Source organism: Pinus tabuliformis, chromosome 1_2 (genome assembly GCF_031772625.1).
Source record: "Pinus tabuliformis cultivar Carrire ecotype Pingquan chromosome 1_2, CPIR1, whole genome shotgun sequence".
NCBI lineage: Eukaryota > Viridiplantae > Streptophyta > Pinopsida > Pinales > Pinaceae > Pinus > Pinus tabuliformis.
The window spans coordinates 926,174,588-926,194,060 of NC_142298.1; the positions used below are offsets into that span (position 1 = coordinate 926,174,588).

The 19,473-nt window shown below is 40.5% G+C and overlaps 1 protein-coding gene across 1 annotated transcript in view; it reads right to left on the reverse strand.

Moving 5' to 3' along the window:
• The window catches only part of LOC149208987 (uncharacterized), a 209,679-nt gene that overhangs the window by 55,169 nt on the left and 135,037 nt on the right, over positions 1-19,473 (reverse strand). The window contains exons 6-7 of the mRNA XM_089394188.1: positions 9,731-9,852; positions 9,473-9,544 (exon numbers count right to left, since the gene is read on the reverse strand). Of these exons, the coding sequence (XP_089250314.1) occupies positions 9,473-9,544; positions 9,731-9,852 (194 nt within the window). The remainder of the gene's footprint in view (positions 1-9,472; positions 9,545-9,730; positions 9,853-19,473) is intronic.

The window sequence follows — 19,473 nt, forward strand, 5'->3', positions numbered from 1 at the left end:
AATATCTTTTGGATAATGTTTTTCTGATAGCCATTGTTGATGAAGACCTTGTAGAGATGGTTAAGTTCTTCTAAATGTTCGGGGTCAGAGATTCTTGAAGCTCTGGTAGCTAGGGTTTTGATGACACCTACTTTTTGCTTTGGATGGTGGTGGGAATTATAATGAAGATATTTGTCGGTGTGAGTTTGTTTTCTGAAGACCTGGTGGCTTAGTTTGCCATTTTTCCTGGTAAGGAGGACATCTAGGAAGGGGAGCTGGTTGTCTTTTTCAATCTCAATAGTGAATTTAATGTGTTCTGAGAGGCTGTTTAAGTGGGATAAGAATTCATTAAGTTTATCTAAACCATGTCTCCATTTAGCGAAAATATCATCTACATATCTTTTCCATTCATCAGGGGTAAAGGGGAAAGATTTAAGGGCCATTTGTTCAAAATGTTCCATATATAAATTGGCAATCAGAGGAGATAAAGGAGAACCCATGGCAACTCCATGAGTTTGCTCATAGATTTTACCTTTGAAGCTGAAGTATGAAGATTTAAGGCAAATGTCTACTAGTTCTACAATTTCATGGTCTGTAATATTCTTCAAAACTTCTATGGCTTTATCTACAGGGATCATAGTGTAGAGAGACTAACTAGGAGATCATTGTCACTAATTTCCAGGTTTTTAATCCAATCTATGAAAGAAGCAGAATCTTTGATATAAGAGGGAGTGTTACCTGATAAAGGTCTAAGCTTGTTTACAAGGTATTTTGCTAACCAGTAGGTGGGAGCTCCTATGGTGTTCACAATGGGTCTCAGAGGAATTCCAGATTTATGGATTTTGGGTACCCCATAAATTCTAGGGATGATGGCACGCAGAGGTTAGCCAGGCTGACGCTGGGATTGGGAGAAGTGCTGGAGAATTATTTCTCTCTATGGGTAAGCCAATTTGGCACCCTGTTGTACTGAAGAATTACTGAATAATAAAATCCTCCCTTGTTGCCCTGGTTTTCCCACATTGGGTTTTTCCGGGGATTGTTGTCCAAAATATCTGTGTCAATGTGTTAATGCTTGTGCATATGGTTGTTTCTGTATTACAGTGTGATATCTACAGCAGTATTTATTTTAATGTTTATGGAAGTAATTTCATATATAACTTATTGTGGAATAAGTAGGAAAAATAAATCAGTTGCTGCAGTGATAGAATTTTCACATATGACAGGAATCCCGGTATGTTTCTCAGATTATCAGGAGGAGAGGATGAACTTTCAGATCACCATGGGGAACAAGGCAAAGTGTACTCGAATAGGGAGGGGTGCCATAGTTTTTCAAACAAAAATGGGAGAGCAGTTCTGTGCTACCAATGTGCTACATGTACTAGGATTGGAGATGAACTTATTTTCAGTGTCGCAACTTCAAGGCAAAGGCTATGACGTTTTCTTCATCAAGGAGAAAGTATACGTCAAACACCTAAGCTAGAAAAAGTGCAGATCAGGATCAAAAGTAATAAGTTGTATAGACTACAACTAGAATCACCAATGGCACTAATAGACAGTCATGGAGACAAGGATTTGAACGAACTATGGCACAGAAGAATGGGACATTTACACCATGGGGCTCTGAGAATTCTCAGAAACACTGTAACAGGAGTTCCAAATCTTAGTATGGAACGAGATGATGTATGCAGAGGATGTGCTCTGGGAAAGTATGCTAAAGCAGCATTTCCTAGAAGTAAAAATAGGGCTAAGAGTGTACTAAGATTGATACACTCAGATATCTGCAGACCTATGTCCACTAAAGCTCTTAGTGGTGTCGAGTACTTCCTCACCTTCATTGATGACCACTCAAGGAAAACTTGGATTTATTTTCTGAAAACCAAGGATGAGGTTTCTGTCAATTCAAAGAGTTCAAGGCTCCAGTGGAGAATCTGACTAGGAAGCAAATAAAAGTTTTGCGCTCAGATAATGGTGGAGAGTATGTCGATAAGGACTTCACTAATTTTTGCGCTAAGGAGGGCATCAGAAGAGACTGGACAGCTCCTTACAATCCAGAGCTGAATGGAGTAGCAGAAAGAAAGAACAGGACTATTGTAGAAGCAGTTAGGGCCATGGTGTATGATCAGGATATGCCAAAATTCCTGTGGGCAGAAGCATGCAACACAGCAGTCTATGTTCATAATAGAACTCCTCATCGAGCATTGGGCAAGATTACTCCAGAGAAGTTTTCACAGGGAAGACACCTGAAGTCAGTCATTTCAGGATATTTGGGAGCTTAGCATATTGCCGCATACCCGAGGAAAACAAAAAGAAGCTAGATCAAATTGCAGAGAAAGGATATCTAGTGGGATATAGCAAGAACGCTAAGGCATACAGAATCTATCTTCCAGAGAGCAGGAAAGTAGTAGTTCAACGAGATGTGAAGTTCATGGAGGACAGGGCTTTCAGAAAATCTCGAGAAATACCTTCCGAGGAGCAGTTAAAAGAGGAGTTGTTGGTCAAACCTCTTCAACCAACGGAAATAAAGAATTCTTCCTTGGATCAGGAAGAATCACAGGATGAGAAGGAGCTAACAAAAGCACCTGCTAGCAGAGGAAGAACGAGCAGGTAACTTTGTCAGATTCTGCGAGATGTAGAAGACTTCATCGGTGCGCCAAGGAACAATAAGAGGGAGCGAAAACAGCCAAATAGATATCGGGCATTAGTAGCTCAGGATGGGGACCCTGCGAGTTTTCAGGAGGCAGCTCAACATCAGGTTTGGCTGGATGCAATGGTAGAAGAGTACAACTCCATAATGGTGAACGATGTCTGGGAGGTAGTGCCAGGGCATCAAGAGAGATCAGTGGTAGGTTCGAGATGGATCTACAAGATTAAATACACTGCAGACAGCAGTGTTGAGAGATACAAAGTCAGGTTTGTGGCTAAGGGGTATGCTCAGAAGGAAGGAATTGACTATGAAGAGATCTCCGCCCCGGTAGCCAGGTATACATCTATTAGAACCGTGATATCTCTTGTAGCATAGATGAGGTGGGAGATTCATCAGATGGATGTCAAAACAACATTTCTGAACAAGGTGATAGAAGAGGAGGTATACATTGAACAACTAGAGGGTTTTGAGACACATGAGAAGAAGTCTCATGTATGCAGATTGAAGAAAGCCTTGTATGGGCTGAAACAAGCACCTAGAGCATGGTATGGTCGAATCGATGGCTACTTGCAAAAGATGGGATTTGTCAAGAGTGATGCAAATCCAAATCTGTACTATCTGGTTGTGGAGAATGAGCCTCTAATCTTAGTATTATATGTGAATGATCTCTTCCTGACAGGATCATCCAGGCTCATCGGGGACTGCAAGAAGAATCTAGCCACGGAATTCGACATGAAGGATTTGGGACAAATGCATTATTTCCTGGGATTGGAAGTTTGGCAGCAAAAGGGGGAGATCTTCCTTGGGCAAGGATGATATGCTACAGAAATCCTGAAGAGATTCAGGATGGACTGTAGACCCATGGCTACTCCAATGATCACCAACTTGAAGAAGATTGATGCATCAGAAGACAAGGATGTTGATCCCACCTTATACAGGTAGCTCATAGGGTCCCTGATGTATCTGGTCAATACCAGGCCAGATATTTGCTACGCTGTCAACACCCTCAGTCAGTTCATGGTGGAGCCGAAGAGGGTGCACTGGGCAGCAGCGAAACATGTTCTCAGGTATTTAAAGGGAACAGTCGATTATGGACTCTTGTACACTAGAAGTAAGGATATCAGATTGAGTGGATTTATTGATGCAGATTGGGTTGGAAGTTCAGTGGATCGGAAAAGTACCTCTGGGTACTGTTTCAACATTGGATCAGGAATGACCTCCTGGTGCAGTAGGAACAGAAAGTCGTGGCTCTGAGCTCAGCTGAGGCAGAATATATGTCTGCAAGCACAGCTTCGTGTGAGGCCATATGGCTTAGACAACTGCTTGTGAACCTATTTAGAATAAAGATGGAGGCGACCAGGATCATGTGCTATAATCAGAGTTGCATCAAGCTCTCTGAGAATCCAGCGTTTCACGATCGGTCAAAGCATATTGATATCTGGTGTCACTTTGTCAGAGACTTTGTCCAACGAGGAGCTGTATAGTTGAGCTACACTCCTACAGGAGAACAGGTGGTAGACATCCTCACCAAGGCCCTTGGAAGAATAAAGTTTGATTATTTCAGGGAAAAGATGGGGATGATAAAGAATCCATTTCAGTAGCAGAAATGGGGGTGATGTTGTAATGTAGTAGCAGTCAACAGTAGCACGATGCAACATGACAAGGAGGGAGTTGCAGTGCAGATGCAGTGTTGCGAAGAAGGACCAACAGTAGCATGGATGCAGAGGGAGTTGTCGTATAGATGCAGCAGTGGCAGAGGCAAAGCCATAGGCAGCAGTACAAGATGCAACAATGCAGAGGATGTTGGGCACAAAGGCCTAGCATCAGCACAGGTACCAATGCCGTATAGTCAGAGTAATGTTCAGTATGGTGTATTACTAGAGCACAGTCCTCGCTAAGAGGGAGATTTGGGGTAGCATTGGATGTGCTCTAGCCATGAAATTTGGTGGAGAGGCTAAAGCACATGAGATCTCCAAGACACAGAAATGGTTTGGGCAGATTCTAACCAGTTTGGGAGATATTAAAATAATTAATATTTTTAATGGAGTTCCTACGTCTAAACTTAAGAAAATTAAAATATTAATGGGTATTAACATAAAACTGGGTTAAAAGATTCCAAAACTCATGGATCAAGCCAAATCTAATCTTAGCCATTGATTAGAGATATAATCTCGGACATTGAAGGACCAACAGGAAAAGTATAAGAAGAGACTTGAGGATCAGTCGGAGAACACACTGAGCGAGACCACAGTTCGATTTCTGGAGCGAGGTTAGCTGAGAAATTCGAACTAGTGATCTAGAGAGCCATAGGAGACAACAGGTACAGAACAGGGAGTCGGGAATAGCACCAGAAGACCAACGCAGAGGTTGGAGAGGCAGACGCAGAGGCAATAGACTACGCAATCACTAGAAGGCCTGCGTGGGTGACGCACAGAGGCCCAGTGCTGACACAAAGAGGCAAGCGCTGACATAGTAGCTCTGGGCACTGCGTAGAGGCCAGTAAGCCTAATGTTGAGATTAGGAGAAGTGTTGGAGAATTTGTTCTCTATTGGGTAAGCTAGTTTCGCACCTATTTGTACTGAAGAATTGCTGAATAATAAAATCCTCCTCTGTTGCACCAGTTTTCCCACATTGGGTTTTTCCGGGGACATTTGTCCAAAATATCTGTGTTGATGTGTTGATTCTTGTGCATGTGTTTGTTTTTGTATTATGTTGTGATATCTGCAGCAGAATTTATTTTAATGTTTACTAAAGGGTTTTCGTAAATAACTTATTGGCAAATAAGTAGGTAAAATAAATCAGTTGTTGCAGTGATAAAAAATTCACAAACCTCTTCATCTCTTTTTAAGGCTCCCATTCTTGAATAGATTTCCTTGTTGCTTGAAGATCTCACATTGTATCTTTCCATTATTCCTTGGGCCGCCCTCTAAGAGGCTCTAACCTCATTGTAACACCGTAGTAAAAAAAAATTGTTTTTGTTGTGGGAGCGTGGGTTTACCCATGGCATCCTATTTCTCCATTTAGGAAGAATGGCTTGTGGGTGGATTGATTGTTAACATTTCTATTTCTTTCATTTTTCACACATATGCATGCTCTAATTGGGAAGTAACACAAATCACATTTCTTTTTCTTCATGTTTGCTACATGCTCTAAGATTGCACCACTTATCATTGTTGCTACAAGTTTCAAGTTTACATTTCCATTTGCAAAGCAATTTACTCTTACTTTATGCAAGCATTTCTATCATTTTCTAGCAAACTTTGATACATTTAGCTTGGCACTTGTCTAAATAATTCATGCTTTATTGTTATGCAATATTTCCATTTTAAGTATATTGAAGCATTGTGTATTGGACAAGTTTATTTTCCAAAGAAACTATTTACTTTCATATCAAGCTAATCTTATTTTCTCAAGTTTAAAGTTCATTTTTACAAAGCTATTGTGGACATCAGTTTTATCTCAATTCATTTTCAAGGCATTGCAATTTTTGAGAATTTTTACATGCGTTTTATTTGCTCATTTTGCAAGCATATATATTTCAAGCTTCATTTGCTTTAGTTTGTTATTGGTTCATCATTTATCTTTAGCAACTCACAAATTTAATTGTTCATGAAGCTTATGCATCTTGTGTTTACTTGAGCAACTATACAAGTGATCTTGTGGAGCATATTTAATTGAAGCAATTTTTATCTTTTACATAGCACTTGCAATCTCACTTGCATATCATATTAAGAATTCTTATTTAGTTTCACTTTAAACAAATCAACCTCCAAGCATAAGCTTGGTTGATAGAAATCCTAGAAAAAAACTTTCTTGGAAAGCTCTTCAAATTGGTATGAAGTAAGGTAAAGGTGTGTGACCCTGCAATTATGAAAGTGGTTGTCCCCTTGTAGGAACGAAGGCACATGGTGACTAGTAAGACTTAGGGGAAGGGTGTTGTTAATGACACCACCATACCCCAATTTTTACCCTTTTACAAGAACTCAAGAGGAAGATCTATCACCTAGATTAGGCATTTAGATTAAAAGTAACCAAGATAATTGCATCCAACTTTAGCTTAGATGCATTTCATATTAACACATCCTATTGTTTTACTTGCAAATAGTCATTACACTTGTCATTTATGTATGTGTTGAATTGGATACTTTGGGCAAGTATTATCTCATTGTACGAGTAGAATTCTTATTGGTTTCCTTTGCAAGATATTCTTTCCTTGTATGCTTTGGATTAATAAGTGATCATATATTTTGAAAGAAATTTTATATCTTGCATTGATTTTGCTAACATCTTTTGTTTCATTTTCAAGATTACTTGTGTTTCAATCTGAAGCACCTTATTTTATTTTGAGCAAGTATCATTCATTTTGAGCAATATTTTGAAGGCACTGGTTTTACATATGCTTATTATTATCTCATGTGTTGATGGTTATTGAAGTTGATTTTAGCTCATATTGCTCATATTATATTTGCTTGTAATCTCAAAAAAGTAATCCATTTCACTCTAACATCTCCTAGAACCTCACATTTTTTAACTTAGTTTTCCATTTAGGGACCACCCCCCTTAGCTAGCCTAGGAGATAGCTTAAGCGGAGAGAGTCGAGAATAGGTGACAGCCCCTTCTCTTAGTTCTTTCCACCAACCACACCTTGTGGGGTTAAAGGCTTTTATCACTAACTTAGGTGTGTGTGACAAGCGACAACAACACCCATGATGATGATCTCAATTGATTCTTCGAGTATGTGTGCTAGATATTGCTTCCAGCTACAGCCAAAATCACTTGAGAGACTGTATGATGCTCCTCCAGCACTTAAAAAAGGATGTCTAGCCATTGTGATGATGACACAGGACACTTTGTTTTATTGAGAGGCATTGACTTGCGGATGACTTGACACAATAGATGACACCCTCTCCCACCTCAAAGAACTTGGACACCGTCTGTAAGAGCTAGGATGTTTCCTTGAGAGAAGATGTACCCTTGAGATGGCATGAGGCCCCCAGGCTAACATTGCACCTACTTGATGGATGTTGCCTTGCACTTAAGGGTGATTGATGATGATGATGATGATGATGAAGACAATTTGAGGTGTAGGTTTATGCCATTGCAATTAATAAATATTTAACTACTATTATTTAAGATTTCAAGGTTGTAGGGTTTAGTGAAGATTCTCTGTTATGTTTATTTGGTTTCCTGAGCTATCCATTTTGCAGTTAACTTAGTTTCCTGCCAAGTACCCTAGATAAGCACTTTTTAGCATAGTTTTAAAATTCGGCCGATTTGAAACGGAAATGGCCGAATTGATCCGTTTCATTGCCCAGAAATGTGACTCGGTGGAGGAAACGGTTCAGTAGGCCGAGTCAGCCATGACTCGGCCGAGTCATAACCAATGGCCTGTAATCCCATCAAAACAGCGATTTGACATTTTTTTAATGAAATTTTGAAGTGTTTGCTGATTGGTTTGGACTCCAATGTGTTTTATGAATTAATTAAATGTTATTTGGGGTCCATTTCCCCCTCCCAAACCCTATATAACACACTCAAATGCTCTCTACTATTGATATGCTATTCAAATTTCATGGTAATGTTAAATTCTTAAAGTAAAAGTGACATTCTCTTTAATCTTCATTTTCATCCTTTTACTTAAATTTTTAACATTACCATGAAATGACTCGGGATGTTTGAGAGTGGTTTCGGCCTCATTGGATTTCATATGGAGAAAGTAGAATTTTAGATTTCATTCAAAATCCAGCAGACTTATCAATTTTTCAGGATTTCAGGATTGGAGGATTGCAATGTTTCCATCGAATTTTGTCATGTATTAGGGTATAGAACTCGTATTTAATCAAGAGCACCAATCCCTCTATGTACCTTGATGTTAGTGACGTTGGTTGTCGAACTCCTCTGGGATTCGCTCCCAAACCAAGAGCTTCTGAAAATGTCGCTCCCGCTCCCGTTTTCGCTCTCACTCCCCACTTTCGCTCTTGCTCCCAAGTAACACTGAGCCAAATGATGTTGGCAACTCTAGCAGTAGCCAGGGCCCAGTAGCACTGGTCACAGACTTTTGTTGTAGAGGCCATTTATAGCCTCCTTGGTTATGTGTTTTTGTTTTGATCTCTATATCATCATCGTGTATGTATTGGACAATGCACTAAGTGCCATTTTGATATAATGGATATATTCATGAGCCTACTTTGATCATATGTTGTCTTCTATCTATATTCTAATGCTGTGTGTTTGGAAACATGAATGAAAATCTTTAAAATTATGTGTTTTTATAATAAATAGATATTTAATGTATTTTTTACAATGACCGAGTCATTGAAATCGAGCCGGCCGAGTCGATACCGAGTCGGAGTCGGAGTCGGAGTCGACCCTCGGCCGAGTCGGAGTCGGAGTCGGAATTTTAAAACATTGCTTTTTAGAGAATAGTCTCACTATATACAAGTCTAGAACAAGGTTGTTTTAACTTTTTAACCCAAAATAGAAAAGATTAATGCTGGTCTTGCTGAGATCACTATTAACAGAAGATATCTTGTTTTTCTTAGTGAGAATTATCCATGCTATTACAGACTTCAGTTGCTCTCGTAGCTAAATAACAGCGAAAGGAAAAGATATTTCTAACTTTTAAAAGGGAATCTTATACATAACTAAGAATTGGTTTGGAGAATGCCCAGCATAGGTATTATGAATCCAGACTCCAGACTAGCCTAACAAGGATCTTAAGACTAGAATTTCTAGATAATGCAACTTAAAAAAGTTACAGTTCTTATGCCAGTACATTACATGAGATCAATTTCTCTAATTGAAATGTGATGCAAATCAGTCATAAGTTTATAAGATGAAAGACGTTACTCTGAGTTCAAGCCCAAGAAAGTATTAATCAATATATCCAATGCTAATACATCAGCAGTTCCCATGTCCACCCTGTCAAAAAGAAAACATAGGAAAAACAGTTATAACAATTTGCCGATGAAAGAGTCCCAGGTGACTTGTAATTTTGATACAGAAATATCAATGTCCTCAAAGAATATGCAGGTCCACAATCTCATAAGAAATTATTTCTAAAAATCTTACGAACATTTTTCCTTGAAGCAATAGCAGTTCTCTTACCAAAACCGGCCCAGGTTGTCCTGAAACTCAACATTACTTATATCATGGAAGGATGAAGGAAGTGCTTTTGATGCTCGAGCCAAACTATAACTCAGTTTCTCATTTATTCCTAACTCTGTCAACTGCAAAACCAACATTTCGGAACATTCTAAAGCCATTCCTCTCTGTACACATTTATTTTCAAACATAGGATGTGTTCTAGTTTTTAGACTTGTAAATAAAGGTGCAAAAATTAGAACCATAAAACAATTCAAATTGCTGAACATCCAATATCAGGTTTGTAAAGATAGAAATCAGATGAAAGAAAGTGCAAAGTTGAACATGCATGAGACAACGAGGTACATAAAAACCAAAACAAAAGAATAACCATTTAACTTCGAACCACTGAAAGTTGCTCAAAGTAGCACTATAATGGCTTAGCCTCTTCCATGATCAATACAGTCGTATAATAAGTGCAAATACATAGTCTTATAATAAGTGCCTAAATATAGCACAGATGAACGGAATATTTGTCTTTCTAAGCTACTAGGTGTAACATACAGGCAACAATCAAACTATTGCTAACAGAAAAGCATGTTATTTCCTGGCAAGTGTAAGCAAACATAACAAACAAAGTTCAGGTGAAAATTTCTATAATCTGAAACAAATTATCATGGAAATATTGGGCACATAACAGATAATCTAACTGTAATTATTTCTAGAAATGATTTATGTAGCATACCCTCCTTTACCCTTCCTCGGATAAGGATTGCAGATTTGAATAATCTCTGTTATCACACTTAATTAACAGCAGCAAAATAAATCCCTTAGATGGCAATTATTTATATCACAACAGAAATAGATGAAAATGCGTGATTCTAACATGCAAAGCTAAAAGCATTCGCAGGTAAATAACCAACAATTACATGTAAAATAACTACACAGATGTAACAGCAACAACCCATAAAATAGCACCATTGAACACAATACTTATCTTCAAGTGGTAAACCGATTGCCATAGGAAGAATCACAGCCAAGACATAAGCCCTTTCTCATGCAGTGCCACCCTTAAGCAGAGGGCATAAGATAAGATAATTATATTAATGTCCAGCAAATGACCACAAAAGTAGGGCAATGGGACTGCTGAGTACAATGATGTCAATACAAAGCAGGAGTACTAATAAAACTCCTATACAAAGAACAATAAGTAAAGTCGAAACCTGAAGTCTACATGCAAAAACATGAGAAAACCCTCAGCCACAACGGGAGGGAGATGAGCAGAGGGAAAGAGTCTAGGTACTGTCATGATGCACTAGATCTACCTCTCCTAACATCTGTGGGTGAAGAAAGAAAACTCAAGATAGGATGATGCCCTGAAGAAGAGCTAGGGGAAGATCTGGACCCTCTACTGTGTCGCTGCATGACCGTTATAACTCACTACTAATGTTTAGGCGATCTGATCTGCCTACTGGTAAGGGATCTGGTCTGGCAACGTCGTTGAGGTTTCTGGGGAGGGATAATGGTCCCCCTAGTCAACACCGATATAGAGCTAGAAGCAATGTTATTCTTAGTGCCCCTAGCTGATGGGAGCATTGTAAATAAAGATTTATCTAGAGGATTGTTACTGCAAAACTTTTGTGGTCCTAGTGCAAAGCCTCACTAGGCAACATAGATCTTATGGCAACAAGAGATCGACCACCACTGTCACCTCCGTGGCTTCTCTCTAACCGTTTAGTGGTGGATATTATCCCCACAAGGTAGGCTTCCCTACAAAGATCACCAGCAACATATTCAATTAAGGAGAGTTCAATGGTGATGCAAGGTCTAATAAAAATAAAAGGTATCAGCCAAACATTGAAAGGCTGAGATAAGAGTTACCTAGGTTCAAGCACACTTTTCTAAGACCTTAGAAATTTAGAAGGCTGCCATAACTTAGGGTTTGTGTGATATGCATATTTAGGGCACACAATGGCATATAGCAGATTTAGAAAATAGCCTATGAGTGATATGATCAATAAAGTACCATAGGCTATGAAGGAGGCAAGCTATGGTTAACTAAACAATGGTTTTAAATGGCTGAAAATGCATATCACAGCAATTAAAATCAAAACGTCAGCCCTAATTTTGGGGTGAAAACATGCAATTAATGCTAGATTTTGTCTTTTTATATTGATTAAATACAATCCCTTTCAATAGGGCAATATCAAATGGACAATAAATCGCTATTAAATGTAGATTTAAGCCAACCCTTGTTGGAATTTCTAAGTCTGCTCAACACATTACAAATCATCAATTGAAGGAAACAGAAACAAGCACACAAGTGACACCGTTGTTTTTGGACTAATGTCCCCGGAAAAAGCCAATGCGAAAAAACCGGTGCAGCTATCTGAGTGTTTGATTTATTAAGCAGTTTCAATTTTCAAAATACAATCTGGGTGCCAAATCCGGCTCACCCAACAGAGAAAAATCTTGGCAGTAGTACCTCTCTACTCGGAAGCAGATATTCTAGCTGAAACCCTAGCTAAACAATCTGGCAACTCCACAGCTCCAATCTGCCCCACAAAACCCCAGTGTCGGCCTCTAGAGACTGCGTCAGCCTCTCTTTGGCCTAGCGTTAGCCCAGCGTCACTCTGGCTTGGCCTGCGTCAGCCTCTGGAGGCACTGCGTCAGTCCTTTGGCCCTCGGCGTCACCCACGCTGGCCCTCTGAGGCACTACGCAACTCCTGGCTACCTCTGCGTGAGCCCTGGCTGCCTCTGCGTGAACCCTTGGCTGCTTCTACATCCCTCTCTCCGACTACTGTGCTAATCCTCCTGGTGCTATCTCTGCCTCTCTGCTTCTGTATTCACTGCCCCTCAACTACAACTCTAATCACTCTCTCAGCAAACCCAGCCCCAAAAAGTCGAAATCTAGATCTCTTGGTGTGTTCTCCAAGTGACCCTCAAGCCTCCTCTTATACTTTTCTTGTTGACAAATCAACGGCTGAGATTAAGTCCCTAATCAATGGCTAAGATTAAATCTGCCTTGATCCATGACTTTTGGACCATTCTAACACAGTTTTATATTAATTCACGTTAATATTTTATTTTCCCTAAGTTTAGACTTAGGGACTCCATTAAAAATATTAATTATTTTAATATCTCCCAAACTGTTTAGAATCTACCCAAACCCTTTCTGGGTATTGGAGATCTCATGTGCCTTAGCCTCTCTATCAATTTTCTTGGCTAGAGCACATTCGATGCTACCCCAAATCAACACTCCCTCTTAGCGAGGGTTGTGCTCTAGCAATACTCCTCACTGAGTATCACCCTGATCATCCGACATCGGTCCCTGTGCTGATGCTAGGCCTGCTGCCCATCATCTACACTATTGCATCCTATACTGCTACCCATGGCCCTGCCACTGCTGCATCTGTACTGCAACTCCCTCTCATCCTGTTGCATTGTGCTGCCCATAGCACTATCACGACTCACTACTACCCAGTGTGGAAAAAGTCGGGAAAAATAGGGATTAAATCCCCAAAACATGATTTTTTTGGCTGGCCGATTAAATCGGCCGATTTTTTGCCGATTTTTTCAGGAAAAAATCGGGATTAAATCAAAAAACTTGGGATTAAATCGGGACTTTTTCAAAAAAATTGTGAATGAGGTAGTCTCTTTAACGAATTTTTTTTTTTTTTTAAATCGGGATTTTATTGAAAAAGTCTGGATTTTTTTAAAAATGAATATTTTTGTATTTTTTTAATTTTGCCGACTTTTTCAAAAAACTCCTGACTTTAACGACTTTTTCAACTTTTGGACCCTTGCCGATTTAATCCCAACTTCGACTTTTTCCACATTGCTGCTAATTGTTGCACTGCAATCCAATTACTAAGAAGTAAGTAACTGAACTCCCAACTCTAACATCTCCGTCAAGCTAGAGACACCCATGATGCTGAAGCTCCCTCTGTCGTTGACAAGTGCTCCCTCTCTGACCTCTGCGTTGCTGCAACAACTCCCTGCATCTCGCACCATTGCACACCTCTTTGTGCCATCCTGCACTAGTGCAACATTCCGTGCTTCTCACATTGCTGCCTCACGTTGTCCTGAGAATCCTGCACTGTAGCTCCCTTTGTCGTTCCACCCACATCTGTCTCTACTGACATCTGCCAGTCCTGCTACTCCTCTTCGGGGCTCCTATAGCAAGGCATAATCCAATAGGTTGGGTACCTCGAGGATCCTGCCCCTCATCGCCTATAATCTGTCTGACTACAGCTCGATGTATCCCCACTTCTGCTCAAGTGGCGCATGTGCACTCATGGCACAGTGATCATCTGTCTCCTCTTCCTTCTCTGCCCTTGTTGGCGCAGCCTTGGTCTCGGAGGCCTCTCCCTTGCTCTTCTTCCTTGGAAACTGGGTCGCATAATGACCCAGCTCCCCACAGTGGAAGCATTTGACCTTGGAAAGGTCCTTCTTCTTTCGTTTCTCCTGCTTTCCCTCAGATGCTAAGGCAGTATCCACCTCCTCCTCCTTGATTCTGATCCCCTTGTTGTTGCTTCCTGCCTTGCTCAGCCTTCTGATCTCTTCTTGGCGAAGAGCAACCAACATTTCCTCCCAATCTTGAAGGGTCGCTCTGCCCAGTATGCTTTGGACAAACACCTCCCAGTGTTCTGAAACTGCGTTCAGGGTTGTTCTCACCATCAATTCTTGATCTGGGGTGGTCCCTATGGAAGTCAATTGATCCCGGATCTCCTTCAATCGACCAAGGAAGGGGTCGATCTGTTCCCCCCTCTGCATCTGGTATGATCACAGATGATTTTCTAGTAACATCCTTCTCTGCACAGAAGTATGCTAGTACAATTTCTTTAGGGCCTCCCACATCTCATTTGTCGTGTCCTTTTCGGCAATATGTGGTACTACATGGTCCTTGACCCCATCAAGAATAATGATCTTGGCCCTCGCCATTGCCTCCTCGTACTTGTCATTATCAACTGGGTCAACTAGGATAGCTATCGTCCTCAAGGCGAAGTGCTTGACACGATTCCTGTCTAGAACGGATAGGATTCTGGCCTTCTAGACTACGAAGTTTGAGGCTCTGTCCAGTCTGTCCTAGTCTCTTACCCCGTTCACTGCCATCTCATTGCTCCTCTACTTCCCTCCTGGAAGTTCTCAGTGTGACTCCCTCTGAGCCTCGATTTCCCTCCTGGAAACCCTTCTGCCAATGTCGAGATGCCCCCACTCCGATCGTTAGTGCAGCTACACCATTGATCCGGATTTCTCGGCTAGAAATCCTCGATAGCAACTCCCTCCTCCTTGGCCTTGCCCTGTTAGGTATTGTTCTGACTACAGTACCCCACCAGCTCCACTCTATAACTTACCCACAGCCTCCTAAACCCCAGCAAACTGAAGGTTAGACCTCCTAGGCTCTACACAATATCGGTATCGGCATATCAGCGTCCTAAGCCAACTGCGTCAGCCCTCCTAGCCTCTGCATGAGTCTATCTTTTTCTACCTCAGCCTCTACGCTGCCTCTTCTTGGCTCAATCTTGATGACGCAGACACTACATCACCCCTTCCTTGTTGCTACTCTGCTAGGAACAACTTCTGTCACCCGGAACAACAGTTTTCTGTTGCTGCTGCTCTGCTCGGCTAATGTCCTCAGTTCTCCTGTGATCTGCAACCACGCTCTAATACCATGTTGGAATTTCTAAGTCTATCCATTAGAAACCCTTCATGTACTTTCTAATTTATTCCTACCTACTTGTTCTGTTAATTAACAAGTTATTTACCATGTAAATACTGGAAATAAATACAAGTACATGCTCAACACATTACAAATCATCAACTGAAGGAAACAGAAACAAGCACACAAGTGACACCGTTGTTTTTGGACTAATGTCCCTAGAAAAACCCAATGAGAGAAAACCGGTGCAGCTATTTGAGGGTTTGATTTATTAAGCAGTTTCAAAATACAATCCGGGTGCCAAATCCGGCTCACCCAACAGAGAAAAATCTCGGCAGTAGTACCTCTCTACTCAGAAGCAGATATTCCAGCTGAAACCCCGGATAAACACTCTGGCAGCTCCACAGCTCCAATCTGCCCCACGAAACCCCAGCGTCAACCTCTCTCTAGCCCAGTGTTAGCCCAGTGTCACTCTGGCTTGGCCTGTGTTAGCCTCTAGAGGCACTACGTCAGTCCTCTGGCCCTCTACGTCACCCACATTGGCCCTCTGAGGCACTGCGCAACTCCTAGCTGCCTCTGCGTGAGCCCTGGCTGGCTCTGCGTGAACCCTTGGCTGCTTCTACGTCCCTCTCTCCGGCTACTGCACTGATCCTCCTGGTGCTATCTTTGCCTCTTTGCTTCTGTATTCACTGCCCCTCAGCTGCAACTCTAATCACTCTCTCAACTTTCTCAGCAAACCCAGCCCCAGAAAGTCGAAATCTTGATCTCTTGGTGTGTTCTCCAAGTGACCCTCAAGCCTCCTCTTATACTTTTCTCGTTTACAAATCAACGGCTGAGATTAAGTCCTTAATCAACGGCTAAGATTAGATCTGCCTTGATCCATGACTTTTGGACCATTCTAACACAGTTTTATATTAATTCACGTTAATATTTTATTTTCCCTAAGTTTAGACTTGGGGACTCCATTAAAATATTAATTATTTTAATATCTCCCAAACTATTTAGAATCTGCCCAAACCCTTTATGGGTATTGGAGATCTCATGTGCCTTAGCCTCTCCACCAATTCTCGTGGCTAGAGCACATCCGATGCTACCCCAAATCAAAAACCCTAACTCTATTTACCATAAATTTAAGAGAAAAAGGAGGATTGAAAATTATCATCACAAGCTAGTTTAGTGCCTTTTATCCATTGGGTAATGGAATCATTGATGGCGAGGTCAATGATAGAGGAACCCGGATGAGAAGGGTGGAGAACTAAGAAGCCTCTTTTATAAATACTAGCGACTAAGTTAAAGTGGAGATTTAATAACAAAGGATGCTTACACAAAGTTCCTTCGACGGATCCTTGAAAAACTAATTTCACAAAGTATAAAGAAACAAGATTTCATGAAAGACATTGCACTTTTTAGTATGGCACAAAGAAGCACTAATTTCACAAATTTGCATGCAAAATGGAAGAAAGTCAGCAATAAACTTACACCATTCAATCAAGAATCACTTCATCAATTCAAGACAAGTTTCCTCATGCAAAAATATCCCTCCCAAGACAATTCGCTCCACCAAGATCACATTGCATCCAAGAGAAAAGAACAAGAGAGCTAGTGCACACTTCTTAGAAGAGAGCGAAGTATTGTGAAGTGTGATGATTCAAACTGAAAATGACTCCCCTCTATTTATATGAGGGTAATCAAGTCACTTTTGATTCATTTACAAGTAAAACCCCTAAAAGCTTACTTGAGCATTCAACTAGGCTTAAAGATCACAAGCCAACCTTAAAATGCTTCAAAACATGATAAATACATTAGAATAGCCCAAACGTGTGGGAATAATGGATGAATATAGATCCCTCTAGTCCTGTGGTTCATCCTTCAAATTATTAGGAGGAGTTAGTACAACTAGCAAAACCAGTGGACCCACCTAGAAATGTTGCAATGACTAAGACGAGGCTAGCATGGCTTCATGACACTTTGCAGGATGTTGAGAACCATGCAGCTTCTAATGGTACTTTCAAGGAGATCAGATGACCACAGAGGTTCTCGAGTTATATGGCAATGATGAACCACATCATTCATTTTGAACCTTCCATCTATGAGGAGGCAGCAGGCTGGCAAGTTTGGAAGGATGCCATGATGGAGGAGTATCAATCCATCATGAAGAATGACGTGTGAGGGATAGTTCCGAGACTGAGACCAGAGGGGAAGTCAGTAGTGACTTCCAAGTGGATCTATAAGATCAAGCATGCAGCAAATGGCAGCATCGAGAAGTACAAAGTGAGGTTTATGGCGAGAGAGTTCTCCCAAAAAGAGGGAGAGGACTATGACGAGACTTTTGCTCCAATCGCCAAGTACACTTCCATCAAGGCTATCATTTCTCTTGCTTCAGTTATGGGTTGGAGGTTTGACCGAATTTGACTGCGGGTTGACTAAGTAGACCACAGACCAATGCCCGTAGGGCCGCATGTGTTGGCTGACTGCAGGACACACATGCGAATTTGACCGTAGGCTATAGTTTGACTAGCATTGACCACATTGACTTTTGACTGATTTAGCAACAATTTGACCAAGTTTGACTAGTGTTTTGACTTGTAATATTGGCATAGATTTCTAGACAAATTTCTGATTTGTAAACCTTGCTAAAAGGACAATTTCTCCTCAAGAAAAAATTGTTGGGTTTTCTCCCAAGGTTGGGTTTCACAGGGTAAAAATATTATGTCTATTGTGCATGTCTATCTTTCTATGATCTTCGTAGTTTTCGCTGCATTTACAATTGATATTTTTTGTGTAATTATTCAATGATATCAATGGCATGAGAAATATTGTTTAAAAAATCATTAGGAAGAAATTATCAGATCATAAAATTGTATAATATTTCACATGCTATAGAATTTCAAAAATATTCATTTCTTGGAAGACCATGATACTCTTTGTCTTGGATGAAAATGAGATTCAAGATTATGTGAAGGAAAATGTCTCAGAACTAGAAGGTGTTGAGGAGAAATCCAAGCATAAGAAGAATGAAGCAAAGGCTAAGAGGATCTTGATAGATTCCATAAAGGACCATTTGATTCCACATGTTGTTGAGTTGATTGTCAAAGAAATGTATGATGCCTTGGTAGGATTGTTCGAGTAAGAACGCTAGCAGGAAATTAGACTTGAAGCATCAACTTGGTAGTCTTATGATGTCCAGATCAGATTCAATTGCCACTTATCTCATGAGACTCTCCCAGTTGAGAGATCAACTTAACTCATTGGAGATAACATTGATGATGCAAAGCTTGTTACAGTGGCTCTTAATGAATTTCATTCTTCATGGGATCCATTTGTACAGGGTATTTGTGCATGCGTCGATCTTCCCAAGTTTGATCAGCTTTGGACTAATTGTGTCCAAGAGGAGGCTAGATTGTTGTCCAAGAATAGCTTGCAGTGACTATAGGATGACAAAACCCAAGCCCTTGCAGCTTATGCAAAGGAAAAGGGGCAAGAAACATTGATAAGAAAAATATAAGTGGAAGATCAGTTCCAATTCAAGATTATAAGAAGAAGGATCTCTCAAAGATTAGATGCTTCAAGTGTCATACATTTGGTCATTATGCCTCCCAGTGTCCTCAGAAGAAAAAGAAGGAAATTAGCCTTGAAGCATCAACTTGGTAGTATTATGATGTCCATATCAGATTCAATTGCCACTTATCTCATGAGACTCTCCCAGTTTAGATATCAACTTAAAGCCATTAGAGATAACATTGATGATGCAAAGCTTGTTACAGTGACTCTTAATGGATTTCCTTCTTCATGGGATCCATTTGTACAAGGTATTTTTGCACAAGTTGATCTTCCCAAGTTTGATCAGCTTTGCACTGATTATGTGCAAGAGGAGGTTAGATTGTTGTCCAAGAATAGCTTGCAGCGACCATAGGATGAAAAAACCCAAGCCCTTGCAGCTTATGCAAGGAAAGGAAAAGGGGAAAGAAACGTTGATAAGAAAAATACAAGTGGAAGATCAGCTCCAATTCAAGATCAGAAGAAGAAGGATCTCTCAAAGATTAGATGCTTCAAGTGTCATACATTTGGTCTGTTGAAAAGTGTAACTAGGTTCGGTCTTCATAAT